Source organism: Caloenas nicobarica, chromosome 19, assembly GCF_036013445.1.
Source record: "Caloenas nicobarica isolate bCalNic1 chromosome 19, bCalNic1.hap1, whole genome shotgun sequence".
NCBI classification, from domain to species: Eukaryota; Metazoa; Chordata; class Aves; order Columbiformes; family Columbidae; genus Caloenas; species Caloenas nicobarica.
Window position 1 is genome coordinate 7,856,224 of NC_088263.1, and position 16,200 is coordinate 7,872,423.

A 16,200-nucleotide genomic window follows, 5' to 3' on the forward strand; every position below is an offset into this window, starting at 1 on the left:
TTCAGAAGGACTGCCACTTGCCATTTCTTTTAGGTAATCAGATAGCCGTTAATTAATAAACCTGTCAGGTGAATCGTCCTGCTCCGGTCATCATTATCCATTCTGTAACAGAATCCTGCTAGCATCACTGCTATCCACCCCATAGCTTCCAGCTCAATTAACTTAATGCTATGCAAATGAGAGGCTCTCCTCATCATTAGCTTATAGCCCACAAATGTTAATAACATAATTGGGCCTTCAAAAGGGTAATTAGACACGATTTCTTCCATTAGTCTTACAAGGCTAATTATTGTTGATAGGAGAGAGGGGATGAGTCCCAGTGCTGCATGCAAAGAGGGGCATCTGGTTAAAGCAAATATAGACAAACCATCAACAAGGTAAAACAACAGTTGAGATCTATAGCGGGGTCAGGTAGGGGTTGGGGAAGGAAAACAGCGTGATGAGAAACCTGGGTACCGCCAGAGAAATTCTCTACAAGGCAGCAGCTAAAACCAAATATTTAGCCTGAATATGGAGCTCTCCTGCACTTAGCAGTAAAATAGCGTGATGCTTAATTAATCAGAGGAAGCCACTCTGAAGTTTTTGCAGACAGGACAATTTGGAAGCTGTGCTGATCAAGCTTCCTATGTGTGTAATGCAAATTTATAGCCATAAAAGAGACCTGAAGAATTTAATCTGTTCCTACATCTCCTTGTCGTTATGTCCAAGCTTCTCTCCTGCCATCATTGGTTTTGCTGTGGTTTATTTCATGATTTTACAGCTACTTACTGTAAGAATTACAGAATTAGAGTACAAAGAATTCTTTAATAATCACTGAGCAAAATACATTTCAGCTATTTATTAACAGAAAGTTACTAAAAACCTGGATTCGGCATAATGGACTGGCAGGAACATTCTTAACAAAAAAATGGCAGCAGGTTTTCAAGCTGAGATTATATTTGGAATGGTGATATGAAAGCTAAGGGCTTGCTCCTCTACAGTTAATTCTATGCAGTCTTACCCATGGAGGTTAGAAAGCAGACAGAATTCTGTGAGAAAACTGTACTTTTAAAAGGAGAAAGTAAACTTTACAAAAATGTGGCAAGCTCACCATACCCACCACTTGGCTTTGACAGTTCGGTGTTTTACCTCCAATACTGCTAAGAAAAACATATGTCAATGTGAAGAGTCCAAAGGACTCAAGGGGCTGAGGCACCACATGATTTCTTTATTGTTTCTGTTTTCTTTAACTTCGGGGCACATTCATGGCTAATACAAATCCTTTGGTTTCACTGCAGGTACGTGAGGAGGAACTCTTCCTATCTACTGACCTGAATATCAGCTTAAATTGTGTTCACAAAAGCAGCAGCATTTACTAGAAGGTTAAATGAGACTTTTTTTTTTTTAACTTGCTGTACCTTGATCTTTGGTCAGTTATATCAAAAAACCAGACCATCCTCTGGACCATTCACTCCATGGACATCAATGGGATATTAATCAGCATTCATATCAGAACAATATTAGGCTACATTTTAAAAGAATAATTTTTATCATGCACAGGGCATGATAGTGGTCTTACTGAGCTCAGAAATACAGCACGTTAGGAAAGGATAACATTTAAAAGCCTCTCTGGGGTGGATAAAGCCTTACTCAAAACATATTTCAAGCCTTACAAAGGACGGAGCTCTGTAATACAGAATTTTGTAAACATAATGTATTTAGGGACAGAAAATATGATCCTGACACAGCACAAAACCACCGGGTCACCACTTACACCTGAGCCAAAGGAAGCCAATTTACGTGATGGTGATTAATACATTTATGTGACTACAGGTGATCCAGGCCAGTCAAATGAGATCCAGTGCATGTGTCAGACATCAGGGATCATTCCTTCATCTCTCTGCAGCAAAAGCTATGACAGCATTCAGCTTCTCTCTCTGAAATTGCCCTGCACTCGCAAAATTTACTTACTAGAAAATTCTGAGCAAATATCTTGTTCCAAGGCAAACAGCAGTAAATCCACTGATGTTTTAATGAAGATTACACTTTCTAATCCTCATGGTAATGACAAACTAGTCTCCATTCAATATGCAATATTACTTGACAGTTTTAATCACCCAAGCCATATTATATTTGCTACAGACTGATGCACTTGTCTTCCCAGATCTTCAGCTTGGAGAATCTAAGCAAAAGCAGCATAATTCCTGTTCTGCCTGGGGTTTGCAGTATGGGCCAATTTTGCCAGCCAGGCTGGCTCCGAGCAAGGGCTTACTCTGGGATTAGTCTCAGAACCAGAGAGACTAAATCAGAGCACAGCTGGCATAATCTTGTCCGTAGTTTTCACTCCGGAAACGCTGAATTGCAGTAATCATGGAGTTCAAAGGTAATGCACATTTGCAATGTAGTTCCTCGAAAAGTACTGCCCCTGTGCTCTCAATATCAGGCAGCAAACACAGTAACAGACTTTCATAAACTCAGTTTTAACCTGTACAGATATATAGGTCCTTAAAAATAAAAATATTGACTTAGAAATAGAAGCCTTACTTCTTTCTCTTCCTGGAGATTTAGGAAGCTTGCTGAGATCAGCGATCTCCTTAATTGCTGTATCCAGGATTTCACCAAACTCCAGCCATCAAAAAGAGCTTGTATGAGGTAACTTCTAAAAATAATACCTGCCTCCCACAACTGAAGCCAAATAGACCTCCTGTTCTTGTTGGAGCAGAATAAGAAACATGAAGTGATGCTTGTGACAGCAAATGCAGCATCCTACAGAAAGCCCAGAGAAGGATTTTAAACCTGCATTTGATGTTTTGCTGTTGTTGGCTCAAGATGTGCATTAATGCCTTTCCCCAGGATAGAAAGACTCTCACGGTACCAATATAAGTCAGGCAGAATGTGCAGCAGAAGTGACATCATCTTTTTTACTGTAATCATCCAATTTTCTATCTATTGGATTATTTAATAGCCACAGCTTCTATTTGGATCAGTGTTACATTACAAGGGAAGAGAGAGCACAATCTACTAAAGACGAGAGGGATAATGGAGAATAAGGATTCTCCATCGGTGGCCAAACCTCAGAAAGGAGCTGCTTCCATCACATTTGTGTAGGGCAAAAGGCTCTGTGTGTGTGTGCGGCTTTTCGCACCACATGTGGAGAATTAGGTGCCACTATTAAGTAGCCCACGGGTGTGACTGTATGAACGCTGCATACCTGTTCATGCACAGCTGTTACACGTAAGGTGACGGGAGCTTCCCTGATATATTTTTCCCATTATGGAATGCTCAGCAACGCCTCTTGCAATAGAGAAGGATCAGGAAACAGAGGTAAATGACTTAATTAAAATCTTGTCAATGAACAGACTCAAAACACTCGAATCAAGAGGTGTCACAGCACAGCATTGACCTCGAGAAGATCCTGCCCCTATAGCTCCCACGGTCTTGCCCCTTAGTTTTTACCAAAGCAGTCAGTCTGACTTTGAACACGTGCAGGAGGAGGAAGAGACGAGCAGCCGCGGGAGCACCCATGTGCAAAGCGATAATAAAAAGGAAACCAATTAGCATTAGTGAAGACAACAGTCAATAAACCAGCAACCCTATAATGGCTCTGGTAAGAGCGAGAAGAGACAAAAAATGAGAATGACTGAAACAGCAAATTGGTCTGCCTATTATTTTTACTACTTTCTTTATAAATTAAGCCAAATTCTACATAGGTCACTTGGACTTTTCCTACTGTTTCTCTCTCTCCCTGGTGCAGGCAAATTTTATTGTACTGATTTAGTACCTTGATTACCACATCATTTTTCTGTTTGGGTTTGTTGTTTGTTTTTTTTTTTTTTCCCCCTGAAAATGAGAAAATAAGATATAATTATATCATTTCTTCTTTGTTACTCATCAGATTTTTGTATGCCATGAATTAAAAACACATCTATTATAAATACACAATATCCATCATTTAAATTAGGCCAAAGTTTTAAAAATGCCCTGTAAGATTTTTCCATGTCAGAATAATTCAATCACTATTATGTTTCCTTGATGCAACTATTTGGGGACTTAGCTTGTTCCTTGATAGGATTTTAATTAAGTCATTTACATTTAATTTCCAAATATGTAGCTATTACAGAAGGCAGTAAGGAAATGAAAAGACAAAAAGAAACCAGAAGATAGAAATATTTTTATCACAGATTTTCTGATACCAAAATGAATGTGAGGAATACATATTTAGTGATAAGTATTCCAGTCCATGTCTGGTAAACTCCCAGATAATGGCAAGCATGGTAGGGTCACCGGGGTTCTATTAGCTCAATTAATGAGGAGTAAGATAAGGCTAACACCTCGCTCTTCAAACGGCTAAAAAATAGAGCTGATAGTAATGGAGTTATTAACCTTCGCCAGCCATTGAATTTTGCTGCTGATTCAAACTCCATTTCCTAGTTCAGGCCTCCATTAATAGGCTGTTTATTATCTCTAATCCACATTGGGATCAGCTGCAGAAATATGAAAGCCCCATGTAAAGACCAAAGAGTTAAAAAATAATTTTTTTTTCCATTCTGATTTTGCCCTTTTCAACATATTCCGAAATTCTACCTTAGAAATTAGGAACTTCATTATCCTAAACTGTTTGAATACAGGTTCTTAGCAGTGTGATGAAAAAGAAGCTTTAAATATATTATGTAAAAAGACGACATAACTGGGGATACAGACACATCATTTTGAAGACTAAATGAAACACTGCTGGAAAACTTGCACTGGAGAAGCTAGCACTGTTTATTTTCTCTATTGGGAAAGAAAAATCTTCAATATTGGAAAAATGGGTATTTGAAATTGTTATATATGTACTGTTAGGTCAGTCCTCAAGTTCAACCCTCCCCTGCCTGCCCAGCTTTGTCTGCCTACTTGTATTTTTTGTAGGTGCTACTGCAATATAAGTAATACTGAAATGTAAAACAATTGACCCTGGACTCAGATCGGACAAAAAAACCAAACAAAAACAACAACCCAACAACAAAGGAAATGATGGAACATCCAGTACACAGTGCTACCCTCCAAACTGACAAATGCAGTTCTGGTTATCTCACCTTAGAAAAGAAACAGCTAGAATAACTCAAGAAGGTAGAGAACAGGGGCACAGGATGATCAGAAGAGGAAAATGCCTTTTGGGGAAGGAGAGGAGAACCAGATCAAGACAGAGATGAGTGAACAGGCATAGACAAGGGGCTTATAAAGTCAGGAGTGTTAGGAGAGCACGAGCAGGGAATGCTTATAACCGTGTTTCAATAGGAGAAGGGAACACGGAAAAACCACCGTGAAGGATTTTCATCTGACACCCAGTGAAAAAGCAAGACTCTTTTCCATACGATTTGGTGGAGGCCCAAAGTACAGTGTGTTGAAAAAGAGACTATAACGTCAAGGAAAACGGGCAATTAGACAGTTGCCCAGATGACCCCCTGGCTCAGGGAACCCTTCAAGTGCTGATGGCCCCGAGCTGGCCTGGAACCAGCTGCGCAGGAACCCGCTGAACCTGATGACAAAGGGTATGGAACAGATGACAGTGCTGCTGCTGGATCTTATTTTAACTGTAAGTCTGGCAGAGAGGAGAAGGGGATAAGGAAGATTTTGCTAGATATTAGTTTTCTATATATTAGAACTATCCGTGACCATACTATATGTAACATTCTATTATCCTATACTATATATAACACCCTATTGTTTCTCAAGCATTAACAATGAAAAAAAAAAAAAGCTAAAATACTTACTTACTCTCATTTGGATGAGGAACTGAATTCAGTCCTTTGTGTTAGCAGTTCGGAGCTTCAGATGCCAACCTGTAATTGCATTTGGATTCCCACTTACCGTGGGCGCTCAGTGGTTAACGGTGTTCGTGTACCAGAGAGCTGAGAGACCACTAATGGATTCAGCTTCTTATTTGCCCTAAAGGCTGCCACAGTTCAATACGATTAGGATCCTGTCCACTTAAGCAGTAACTGCTTCATAGGGAGGAACATAGAAAGCAATACATGTCTTCTCCGAGCACGGAAAGAGCAGTTCTTTGGTAGACAGGTTTTATCTGATGCAGGCGGGTTTTCCTGTACCAGTCTGTAAGCCCTTGCTCTACTGCAAATTCTCATTTAAAGAAAACCCTATACTTTACTTTTTCAGCGGAAAATGAATTATTTTCCTTTTTGTTCCAGGGCAGTTCTTTGGATGCAGTGGCTGATGCTGTATGAGTTTTTTTATTATTACATTTTAACAAACTTTATAGCCCATTTTGTTTGTTTTCAAATAACTTTATTTTCCTTCTTTTCTACCATCAATTACTAGGTTTGTTTTTGTTTCCATAAGATGGAGGAGTCAGGAGACTGATCCTGCTCAATGCTGTATAATTTAGTATTATGTGTACTAGCTTTATGAGGTGGGAGTCAGATAAAACATAGTATTTGAACACTAACCATTTATTAGCTCTAAGGAATAGATTTGTGACTTGACAAGCAGACAATAACTCTGTGTTCTGATCAGCCAAAGAGGTCTACTTTGAGTTCAAAACACAGAGTAACATACTCTTTCACAAATAATTTTGTTTACTGATGTGACTAGATTTTAATAATAAACTTGATATATATGTAAATTTATTTTAATCTAATTTCATCAACAGAGCCTTCCTAAAAATGAGACTTTGTAGATTGTTCTGTGTCTGATTTATAGATTTCTGCATCCTATTCCCAGATTGATTTCAAGGCTATAATTCTATCAGGTTTTTCTCCTGATGTCAGAAACACCACCTCTGCAGATAGTATTTTATAACTAGCATCACAACTGAAACTGAATTACTGCCCTGCTATCCTATGCTGCAATATGTCCTTTTGTTTATAATCACCCTCTCTCCCTTATATACCTGCTACTTCAGTTTCATAGAAAATACCAGCTCTGAAATCAATCAGGTAGCATGATGTCTATTTTTGTCCCTTACTTCAACCCCAGTATAAAATAGTAGGGGCCAAATTCTTAACTCAGATGTAAATGTGCAGAGCTCTTCAAAGAAAATGGAAGCTGAGCAAATGGATCAGTGCCAAACTACCACACATACAATTTTATAATGAGTCAAGCGTGTGCATATTGCAGGAATCCATTTCATGAAAAAAGGAGGAAAGAACCTGGAAAGTAATGCTAGATTCAGTTAAAGAACATTTCCCATGGATTATTTTTCATGTGCATTTAGAAAGTAGGTCCTGAGTCCCTAAATATGTATCTGAGTACCTGAGACCGGTGGGAATACTCAAGTGTGCATTTCGTCTTTTAATAAATAAAGCTACTGCTGTTTCCACATACTTTCATTTTTAAACCTTGATGGCATGACTGCTAACTCCTTTTCACCCTCCTCTCCAACTCAATCTTACCCTTTTACATCATTCTACCAGATGCCGTAGGGGAGGGGATTGCGGGCAGCCACACAGAAAACACAGGAAGAGCAACTTTGCCAACTTAAACACTTATGTGGGTAATATACCTTTTCCACTACTATTCAGATAAGAATGAAGCTTCCTGGAAGCATAAAGACCATAAATTTCCAATGAATGCCTTTGGAATGGCCACTGTGTCAGCCAGTGCTATGGGCTGAACTAGGAACCCCTTGGGGGGGAATGGAAAAGCCTCTGAGCCTTGACGAGGACACCAGCATTTCAAATCCTCCCCACCTTTGGACCAGCTGTAAAGAGTAACCCTGTTTTATTTGCCTGGCAGTCATAACAGTTCTCTGTTGATGCTCATTTCTATTACATTTCTGAACACTTCATTATAGCTCAAATAAAATATAATTCTCGTGTTGTTTTTAATTATTTCACAAAACCCAAAAGTCTCATAATGAGCTCCTCGGAATACTAATATACTTCCATGATATTATGCCAATGCTAAAGAAAGAAGATACAGATCCCCTCTCCTGCTGCAAATAAAATACACCTTCTGATATAATCCAACCTTTAATCCATTTCTTATGGTTTGCCTTTAGAGGCAACTCAAACAAATAACCAGAACAACAACCCTGTTCTCTCTCCCACAGTCTGGCCATCTGGAGGATTTGTAAGGCCAGTGCTCTATTTCCTACTCTCCGGGAGCAAGACCCCTTTTTCTAGCTAAGGAAGCAACAAATAAAGAAGATGCAACAGTCTATACAATGTCAATAAATACAAGTATCTTTCCATAAACAAATTTTGCATATTTGTGATGTCATGATTGCTAAATTTATCTCTCACCTGTTTGGACTATGTGATTTTTGCAGCTCTTCTCCCTGCTCTATGTCTCTTGGGAAGCCGTGCAGCACCCAACCGTTGGCCACGCAGTCCGGTGCGTTCAGCCGGTCTGCCAGGACCTTCAGAACCAGCTTGTCTGGCACTGCGAAGGATTAAAATCGTGACATTTATTTCGTATGCTGAGTCTGCAATCAAGGAGGATACACTCTACTTTCTCAGGTTACACTGCTACAGGAACTAAACCACAAAGAGTTATTCCTGTTTATGATTGATAGGTATTGGAGAAAGGAGTTACTGTTGACTTTTGCATATTTAATGTGCCATCGTGGAACCCCCAAACTCATAAGCAACTGTAGGACTAAAGCAAAGTATTTGGTAAAGACTGATGTCTACATAATTTTGCAATATACTTTTTCTCAGCCATACTGCGCTGATGTCACAATGAAGTGTGTGACACAATCTTATCAAAATGCAAAAATAATGACCTGAGCTGTGTAAAACAAATCCTAAAAGAGTAAAAAAATGTCTGTAGCATTCTGTATTTAGCTTAGCGGATGATAACGGTTCTGCCAGAGCAGGCTAGATGCAATGTTTCTCCAATTTGCCCAAAGGCTCGAAGCTTTTTATAACTGAAAATACATTTCCAAAATATATTTCAACTCCTGTAATGACTGCATTGATGACTCCTTAATTTTAGAGATAAAAGTTCTCTTTCCTCTATCATTATTTTTCTTTAGGGCAAGAGAGCAAGATGATGACTGGGATTAGAATTAGTATGCAGCTTTTAAAATTCAATTTAATGGGACACAGTGGTAATGAGCATCCTGCATATTTTCACCATAGCCTTCATAAAGTAAAATGTTCCAATCAAGATACTTAAACTTATGTATCTTGTATTTTTTAATTTTTTTTTTAATTAAAAAAAAATTATTGGGCCCAATATGAGTAATTATAAATTTTCCAAGGATTCTTGTAATGTGTTGAGTTTAGTGTCAAATAACCACAAAGAAAGATCAGCAAAATCACCTCAAGCTACTTCCCAAAGAAGCAGCCAAAACAACTTTCAAGAAGCCATGAGAGTCCCTTCTCTTCATTTGTGCAGTCTGTCTGAGGCACTGTTGCCTCTACTGGAAACAAGCGATAAAAAAACGCTACATAAATCCACATCATGGAATGCTGATGTTTTGATACTCGCCCTGCCATCCCATCTGCATACAAAAACACAACAACAAGTGCTTGTAGGAGAGCGTATGTGTCAGATTTCTAACAATGCAATTCTCTTTAGGACTGGCTGACAGGAATGCGCCTGGATTTTAGTAGAGTATATTATTAGCAGTGCACATTTATACCCTGGGTACAAGCAGGTTTTAAAGTGCAATAATAAAATCCATTTGCTTCCTGAAATTTAACGTTTTCTAAAGATTTACACCTCCCGTCATGAAATTCATTACTTCTCCTTTAAATAATCAAATTACTGGGTTTACAGAATTGCACTCAGGATTCAATGTACCAGCAAAAAGGGGAGGAAAACCACAGGGAATTAATTAGAAAACAGATTAGTGTATTAATTGAGGATATTCACTTCATATTATAAAAAAAACCCCAAACAAACAAAACCCAATAAGTTAAGGAGAGTAATATCCTCCATCTGCTAAAAGAAAAAGGAGTGGAATAAAACCAGACACTTGGTAGAGAGCAAAATGACAATGCAAAACTAGGCATTCCGTTAAAAATGGGATCATAAAATTAACCATACGATATTGCAGCAGCAGGTAGAAATGTGATTAGACAGATGATACTGCTCTATCTAGCCCTGAGCCGCAGGCACAGAGTGGGTAACGGGGATTTCAGTGCTCTCTGCAGGGCAGTTCTTCCTCCCATCCTCCAGGTTACAAGAACGAATACAAACCCAAGATATCCTGGTAGAAAAAAAGAAAAAAAAAAAAAAAATCCCACCTTCTCTTTCCCTCAAACATATTCCAGACAAAGACCAGTGGAAATTTTCTGGTAGTCCTGAATTTCTGGCTGCAGCACTAAACTTTTTGTCTTGATGGATGTTATTTTATTGTGATTCTTACTGGAATCATTAGCATGGATTTACAAAGACGCCAAATTACATTTTTTAAAAACACTTCCAGAATGCTTAAAACAATTTTGCAAGTGATTTGAATGAAACCCACAAACCCAAGAGTAAAACTGCACTACGGCAGGATTCTGCCAGAGCTGACGTCCCTGGGAGACAAACAGGGAATCAGGACAGAGGCTGAAAGCCCCAGGAATGGCACAGAGAAATGGGTGGGTATCCTGTGCTGTTGAGCTTCCAGCAGATTGTAGGAGATTCTCCAGTTCCAGGGGACGATTTGCTTCTGTCCTGCACATGGGAAGGAGAAACACTACAGCCTACAAGAAAATTAAAATGTAATTATGATGGACACCAGGCAGCATCTCCTTGATCTGATCACTTCCCATAGACTTTCTGTGAATCCTGATGATTGAAATTCTCCGCTTTGGTCGTGATTTTTGAACAAAACTGAAGCAATCACAACAGGAAAAAAAATCTGACAAGATGCAGTGATAATTAATTAAGTATTTATCTAATGGCATGCTGGGTATGGGGGATTTTGAGTAATCATGAGGCTACATGGTAACCCTGACGCCTTGCTAAATTCAGTGATGACTGACTAGAAGATATCAGTGACACACTCCAGATTGTGTGTACGTTCATGTACATATATACATCACTGAATAATATAGATGCTTACATATTTTCTGTGCCTCCCTCTAAAGCTTGATGGTGAGAAATAAAACATAAACAAGTCAGACAGCAAGCTCTGCTCTCCTCTTGATTAGCAAACATAGCTATCACTTCAACACAATGGGGGAACAGAGCTCGGTGGCTGTTCAATGGCATTACAAAGTACATCAGCTGCCCTTGAACAGGAATAGTCACACTTAAAACAGCTGCATTAAAACTGCGAAACGTCTTCCACGGACCAGAGGGGGAAGAAAAAGAAAAAAAAAGGAAAAAAGGGAAGAAAGAAATCAGTATTTCTCTTATTTTGCTGGAGTACAGAGAGAGTAGGTAATGAAGAACTCAGCAGTATGGTATTCCTTTTCACTCATGTGGAACTGTCTCTTGAATGTAAGGCAAATTAATAACCTGTAATTGGAGGGGCATACAGTCTGTAAGTAACGCCAGAGGTCTCCTGGCCTTAAGCGCATGACCCAGTGGGCTACACAGCAAAGCAAAAGTTAGAGCTTTTCGGATGAGACGGTCAATCTACATGTTTTAAGCAGATTATGAAGCACGAGAGCTTTGAATAATCAATTCTTTTTCAACATAAGCTTGTGTGAGTTTCCAACTCTGAAAGTTGAGGGAATGAGACTCTAGGGAGATTTTACTTTATCATTAGAGAAGTCCAAAGATAAGTTTCTTGTAAAAATTACAGTGTGCTACAAAGAGATATCCAGATTAGGTAACATGGGAGCACATCTCTATTAAGGCGAGAAATCAAGGTACAGGAGTGAAATTCACCCCTCAGAAGTGATGGCTGCAGAAACGCAGAGCCAGGGATACCCTGTGCCGAGAGCACCATAAATAGCTGTGGACCACGGTCACGGTGAACCTCAGAAATGGTTGGTGTACACGGCAGAATGAGGCCACAACCAGCTCCATGTAGAAATGCGATCACTCATGCGTACGTTCTTGCCTAACATCAATACCACACACCGTATCTCCTTTATCTCCCAGCCTGTCCCGACCATGTTAATGGTCTTGACTACACAGCTGAATTAGCAGCTGTGGACCTAAGAAGTGATCTAATCAATTCAAGGGGATGATCAGGCAGGGAACGGAGGCTTAAAGTGCTGCTGTTCATGCTGGAACTGCTGTGTGGACACCTAGAGATTTTCTATCACCAGGGCTGTCAATCAGCACCTTCCAGCAGACTGAAAAAAAAATACATTTACTTCTCAGAGCTTCAAAGGTTTTTGCAAGTATAAGGTACTTCTCATGGAAAGTGCTTCCTCATGGAACTCCGAGGAGTGTGGCCTATTAGCTCCTACCCAACCCATAGATCTGCAGGACTAACAGAAAAGCGTATCAGGCGATCAGTTGACAAAATCATACCATCTGCTCCAGACAAAAGTAACCCAACATTAAAGGCACAGTCTGAAAGGCAAAAACACTATCCAAGAGATTACAGGGCACTATTCTCCAATAGTTTCGATGCTGTCAGTGCTCCAAGCAATACAATTATCATATTTAAATTGATTCCTCCTCCATTATTTCCCTTTAAAACAGACTTTTGAAGGGTATTGACTCACTTCTCCAAACCTAAAACCCCTTGATTCTCAGTACAGCATAAACGCATTTGCAGATACAAATTCTGTCAGCTTTGTGATGTAAAAAGTTCAAGGTCCTTTTGACAATATTGTCCATTTACCCTTTATCCCTCTGTTGGATATAATTTTTTTTTAGCTAGGTCTGAACACTTTCACAGCTAATTCAGATGCCTGAGGCTTGATTCCAGTACTTGACAGTTAACATCTTGCCCAGAGTACAAACTACCGCCAAAGGCTACTTTCCCGGATTGTCCTGTCAATCCTAAATTTAGCAAAGCATGAGATTTGCTTATGTTCTTGCTCTATAAACTCTGGGTTATTTGCAATGGGTCATTTCATTTGGGTCTTTCAAATACTCTATTTTCTTGCCCGTGTTCACGTTCTCAGAGATGGTATCAATTTATTTGTAGCGCGTTTGAGAACGGTTTAACACCGATTTAGCATCACGCGGGTAGATCGATATTTTTTTATTTAATCCCGCCAACACACCGGATTCGGGAAAAGGGGCTGCTTTCCCATTTCACCGTAAAGAATAAAAAAAAAGCCCAGTCCGTCCGCAGCGCAAAGGCGGGAGGAAAAGGCCCGTTGCTGCCCCGCTGCAGCGAGGGGAAGGGGAGCGGTTGAGCGGTTCAACCCCGCCCGGGTCGGTGGTGACCGGGGGGATGGGGGCGGTGCTGACACCGGCGGGACCGGCCCCGGTGCGCTGTTCTCCGGCGCCACCTGGCGGGCGCGGCGGGCAGCGCGGGGCGGCAGCCGGTACCGCCCGGCGGCAGCGGCGGGGACCTGGAACCGCCGAAATCTCGGGAATTCACGGAAAGAGACAGAGCTCCGGAGCATCCTCAGACCGGCTTAACTCCGGACACCGCCCGGCTGTCGCGGCAAACGCCAGAGCGGCTCCGATTGTCTCATTTGTGATGCCGATTGTGAAGCCGGCGAACGTAACGAATAACAACGTCGACATTTGCGAAGTGCCAGAAACACGCAGTGATTCCATCAGCGGGAAAATTCCCACAGAAATACAGCCTCCGCTCGCTCGTTTTACACAGGCAGCACTGCTGAGAATGGCTTCCTGGAAGAACTGGCATAATTATTTTAATACAGTAACACAAATTAGATGATAAAATATTTCATTTCCTCATTTTAAGTATTTTTATTTCTTCAAATATATTAGAACCTCTCTTTTTTTGACGTTTTTAGTCATTTAAAATAGGCATTAGCTGTACTAAAGAGGAAGTGATGACATTTTTAAAGAAGGTACAATCCCAAATCATCGATCAAGTGATAAATTAAGACCTCCAGAAATGCACGATAGAGGAGCGCATCATTCTTACAGCTATCAAGCCAGAGATTCAGGAATCTACATCTGATCACATTTAGTAACTAGATAAGATTCCAGCCCCTTACACTGATTTACCTGCTAGTGGCACCTTCACATTTAGCACTGAAACTCAGTTCGAATTGTGTATCCAGCATACAAACACGAAAAGATCAAAAAGATTTTTTTTTCCCCTAAAAATAGGCTCTGTGATGTTGTCATTGTCTGTGTGTGTTTGGCTACCGGCCCAGGCTATCAGTGAGCCACAGGATGATCTCGCGGCTGACACTGAGGTCAGGATCCGCACACCTGGGTTCCCATCCGTGCTTGCTCACCCATCACCACGTGGCTTGAGTTGAATTAGGTTTTCTGCCTCAGTTTACCCACCTCTAGGAAAAAAGCTACTCAGAATTACCTCACAGGGATGCTGCTAACCTGAAAGTTTCTAAAACTAGCAACAAAATTTGTATTTGCACTATTTCCTTTTACTCCTTCAGCTTCTGCAGACAGAATACAGCCAGACACAAGCCTGCAAGCTCAGTTCTACCCCAGCTAACACATAATTTCCATTATCAACCAAGTTCCCTATTTTGTCCTTATTTCTAAACTAGTTCAGCTCTAGTGAGGAATACACGGCTTGTGACAGGACAGAATTTGGCCTACAAAAAGCTTTTTGAAAGTGATAATATTTTAAAAAAAAAAAAAGAGTAAATGAGCTCTTGGATGTTCTGCTTGTCATTAAAAAAAAGCCTGGTTCATACAGGAGCTTGATGCTGCATTTATGGCATCCAGTGAAACAGCACCAGAGCCTGATGTTCAACTCCAAAGCCCAGAAAATGGGATGCTGCCAATATGCAACGTGCCTTCCCTTCCAGTTGTATTATAAATACTCGTGTGACTTCCCCATCTCGAGCTCCAAACAGGAAAACAAACCGAATTCAAGTCAGCGGCTCTTTGCTGAGGACCTAGCGCTGCAAGAAGAGAAGCAGGAATGGAAACACTGCGTTTCTAAGTTTTTAAGAATGACTGTCAGCAATAAAGATAAAAATAAATATAAAAGATTAATACTCGGCATTTCTATTGTGCTTTGTTGTTTAAAAGCCCCTGTCAAGCACAAGGAGCTGTATGGCCAAGGGCCACAACTTCACTCAAATCCGTGAGGGTTTGTGGCGCCACAGTGATGCCAACTGACCAAAAATGGGACCTGTGGGCATCAGATGCATTTGTTAAAATGTTAATGCAACATGTTTCACTCCCTCAATGCAAACCCAGACTCCAGCAGCACGGTCCCTGGGAGCTGCGATGCTTAAACTCAGTCTATCGATACTCCAATAAGAATAATAACGGTGAACACTGCTGCAAAACCAGGAGACTGGCAAAATTCATACAGGCAGGACCATATCCACAAACTGACTGGTCACAACTGCACCAGAAAACTACCGCACTAGACTCTTCAATAAAAATTGCATTTATTTTGTCATTCAGTGTCGGTTTTTTGGGGTAATTTTTTTGGTGGGGGGGTCTCTTTTGGTTGTTTTGTTGTTGTTGTTGTTGTTTTAAATCTTAAGTGGGATGGCCTTTAAAAATGTCTGTTTAGACTGAGTGTCCCCAGTGTTACTTCAGCCCTGAATATCTGCTGGCCAGATATGACAATTTTGATTGTTCGTTTCATGTTGTATAAAGAAAAATATATTCTAGATTTTCAAATAAAGGAAAAAAGGACCCTAATGTATCCTGATTCAACACACGAAAAAAGTAAAATTCAGGAAAGAAGATGACAACTTATGCCTATATACCTTCATGTAAAACTTTCTATTCTACAACCTTGCATCTTTTATTAAAATATGGACACCTGAAACAGGAAAAAAAAATATTAAATTTTATTTTGTTCTCTTGACCACCAATTTTCTCCTAGTAGGAAAAAAGACTGCTACCTATTTTCCATAAAAAAACCTTTGTAGCAGTCCCAGAGGAAAAGTCAAAAGTTTGACTTGAAAAACGGAGCTACTTCAAAAGCATTGTCAAACAGAGGTGAAGGTTTCTCAAAAATGCATAAATTAAAGTATGGTATATTCATAAATATCTCCATAACTTTGCACAGTATATTTGTGATAGAGGTGAATATAGGTGAATATATAGAATAATATTTATAATACTTATAAAACTAACTTAAATAAAGTGGAAAATCAATTTGTTTATTAGCTACTGTTTGGGCTCTGTGTGTGTGTGCATGTGTGTGAAAAATGAAAGAAAAATGGAGAGTTTTTTTCAATAATAAAAAGGGAGTTGCACTGCAGGGCCCCTAAAGCTTGTGAAAAATTA

At 40.0% G+C, this 16,200-nt stretch overlaps 1 protein-coding gene across 1 annotated transcript in view; it reads right to left on the reverse strand.

Annotated features, from left to right (window-relative positions):
- The window catches only part of AK8 (adenylate kinase 8), a 63,438-nt gene that overhangs the window by 16,000 nt on the left and 31,238 nt on the right, over window positions 1-16,200 (reverse strand). Inside the window, exon 11 of the mRNA XM_065648703.1 lies at window positions 8,223-8,361. Within this exon, the coding sequence (XP_065504775.1) occupies window positions 8,223-8,361 (139 nt within the window). The remainder of the gene's footprint in view (window positions 1-8,222; window positions 8,362-16,200) is intronic.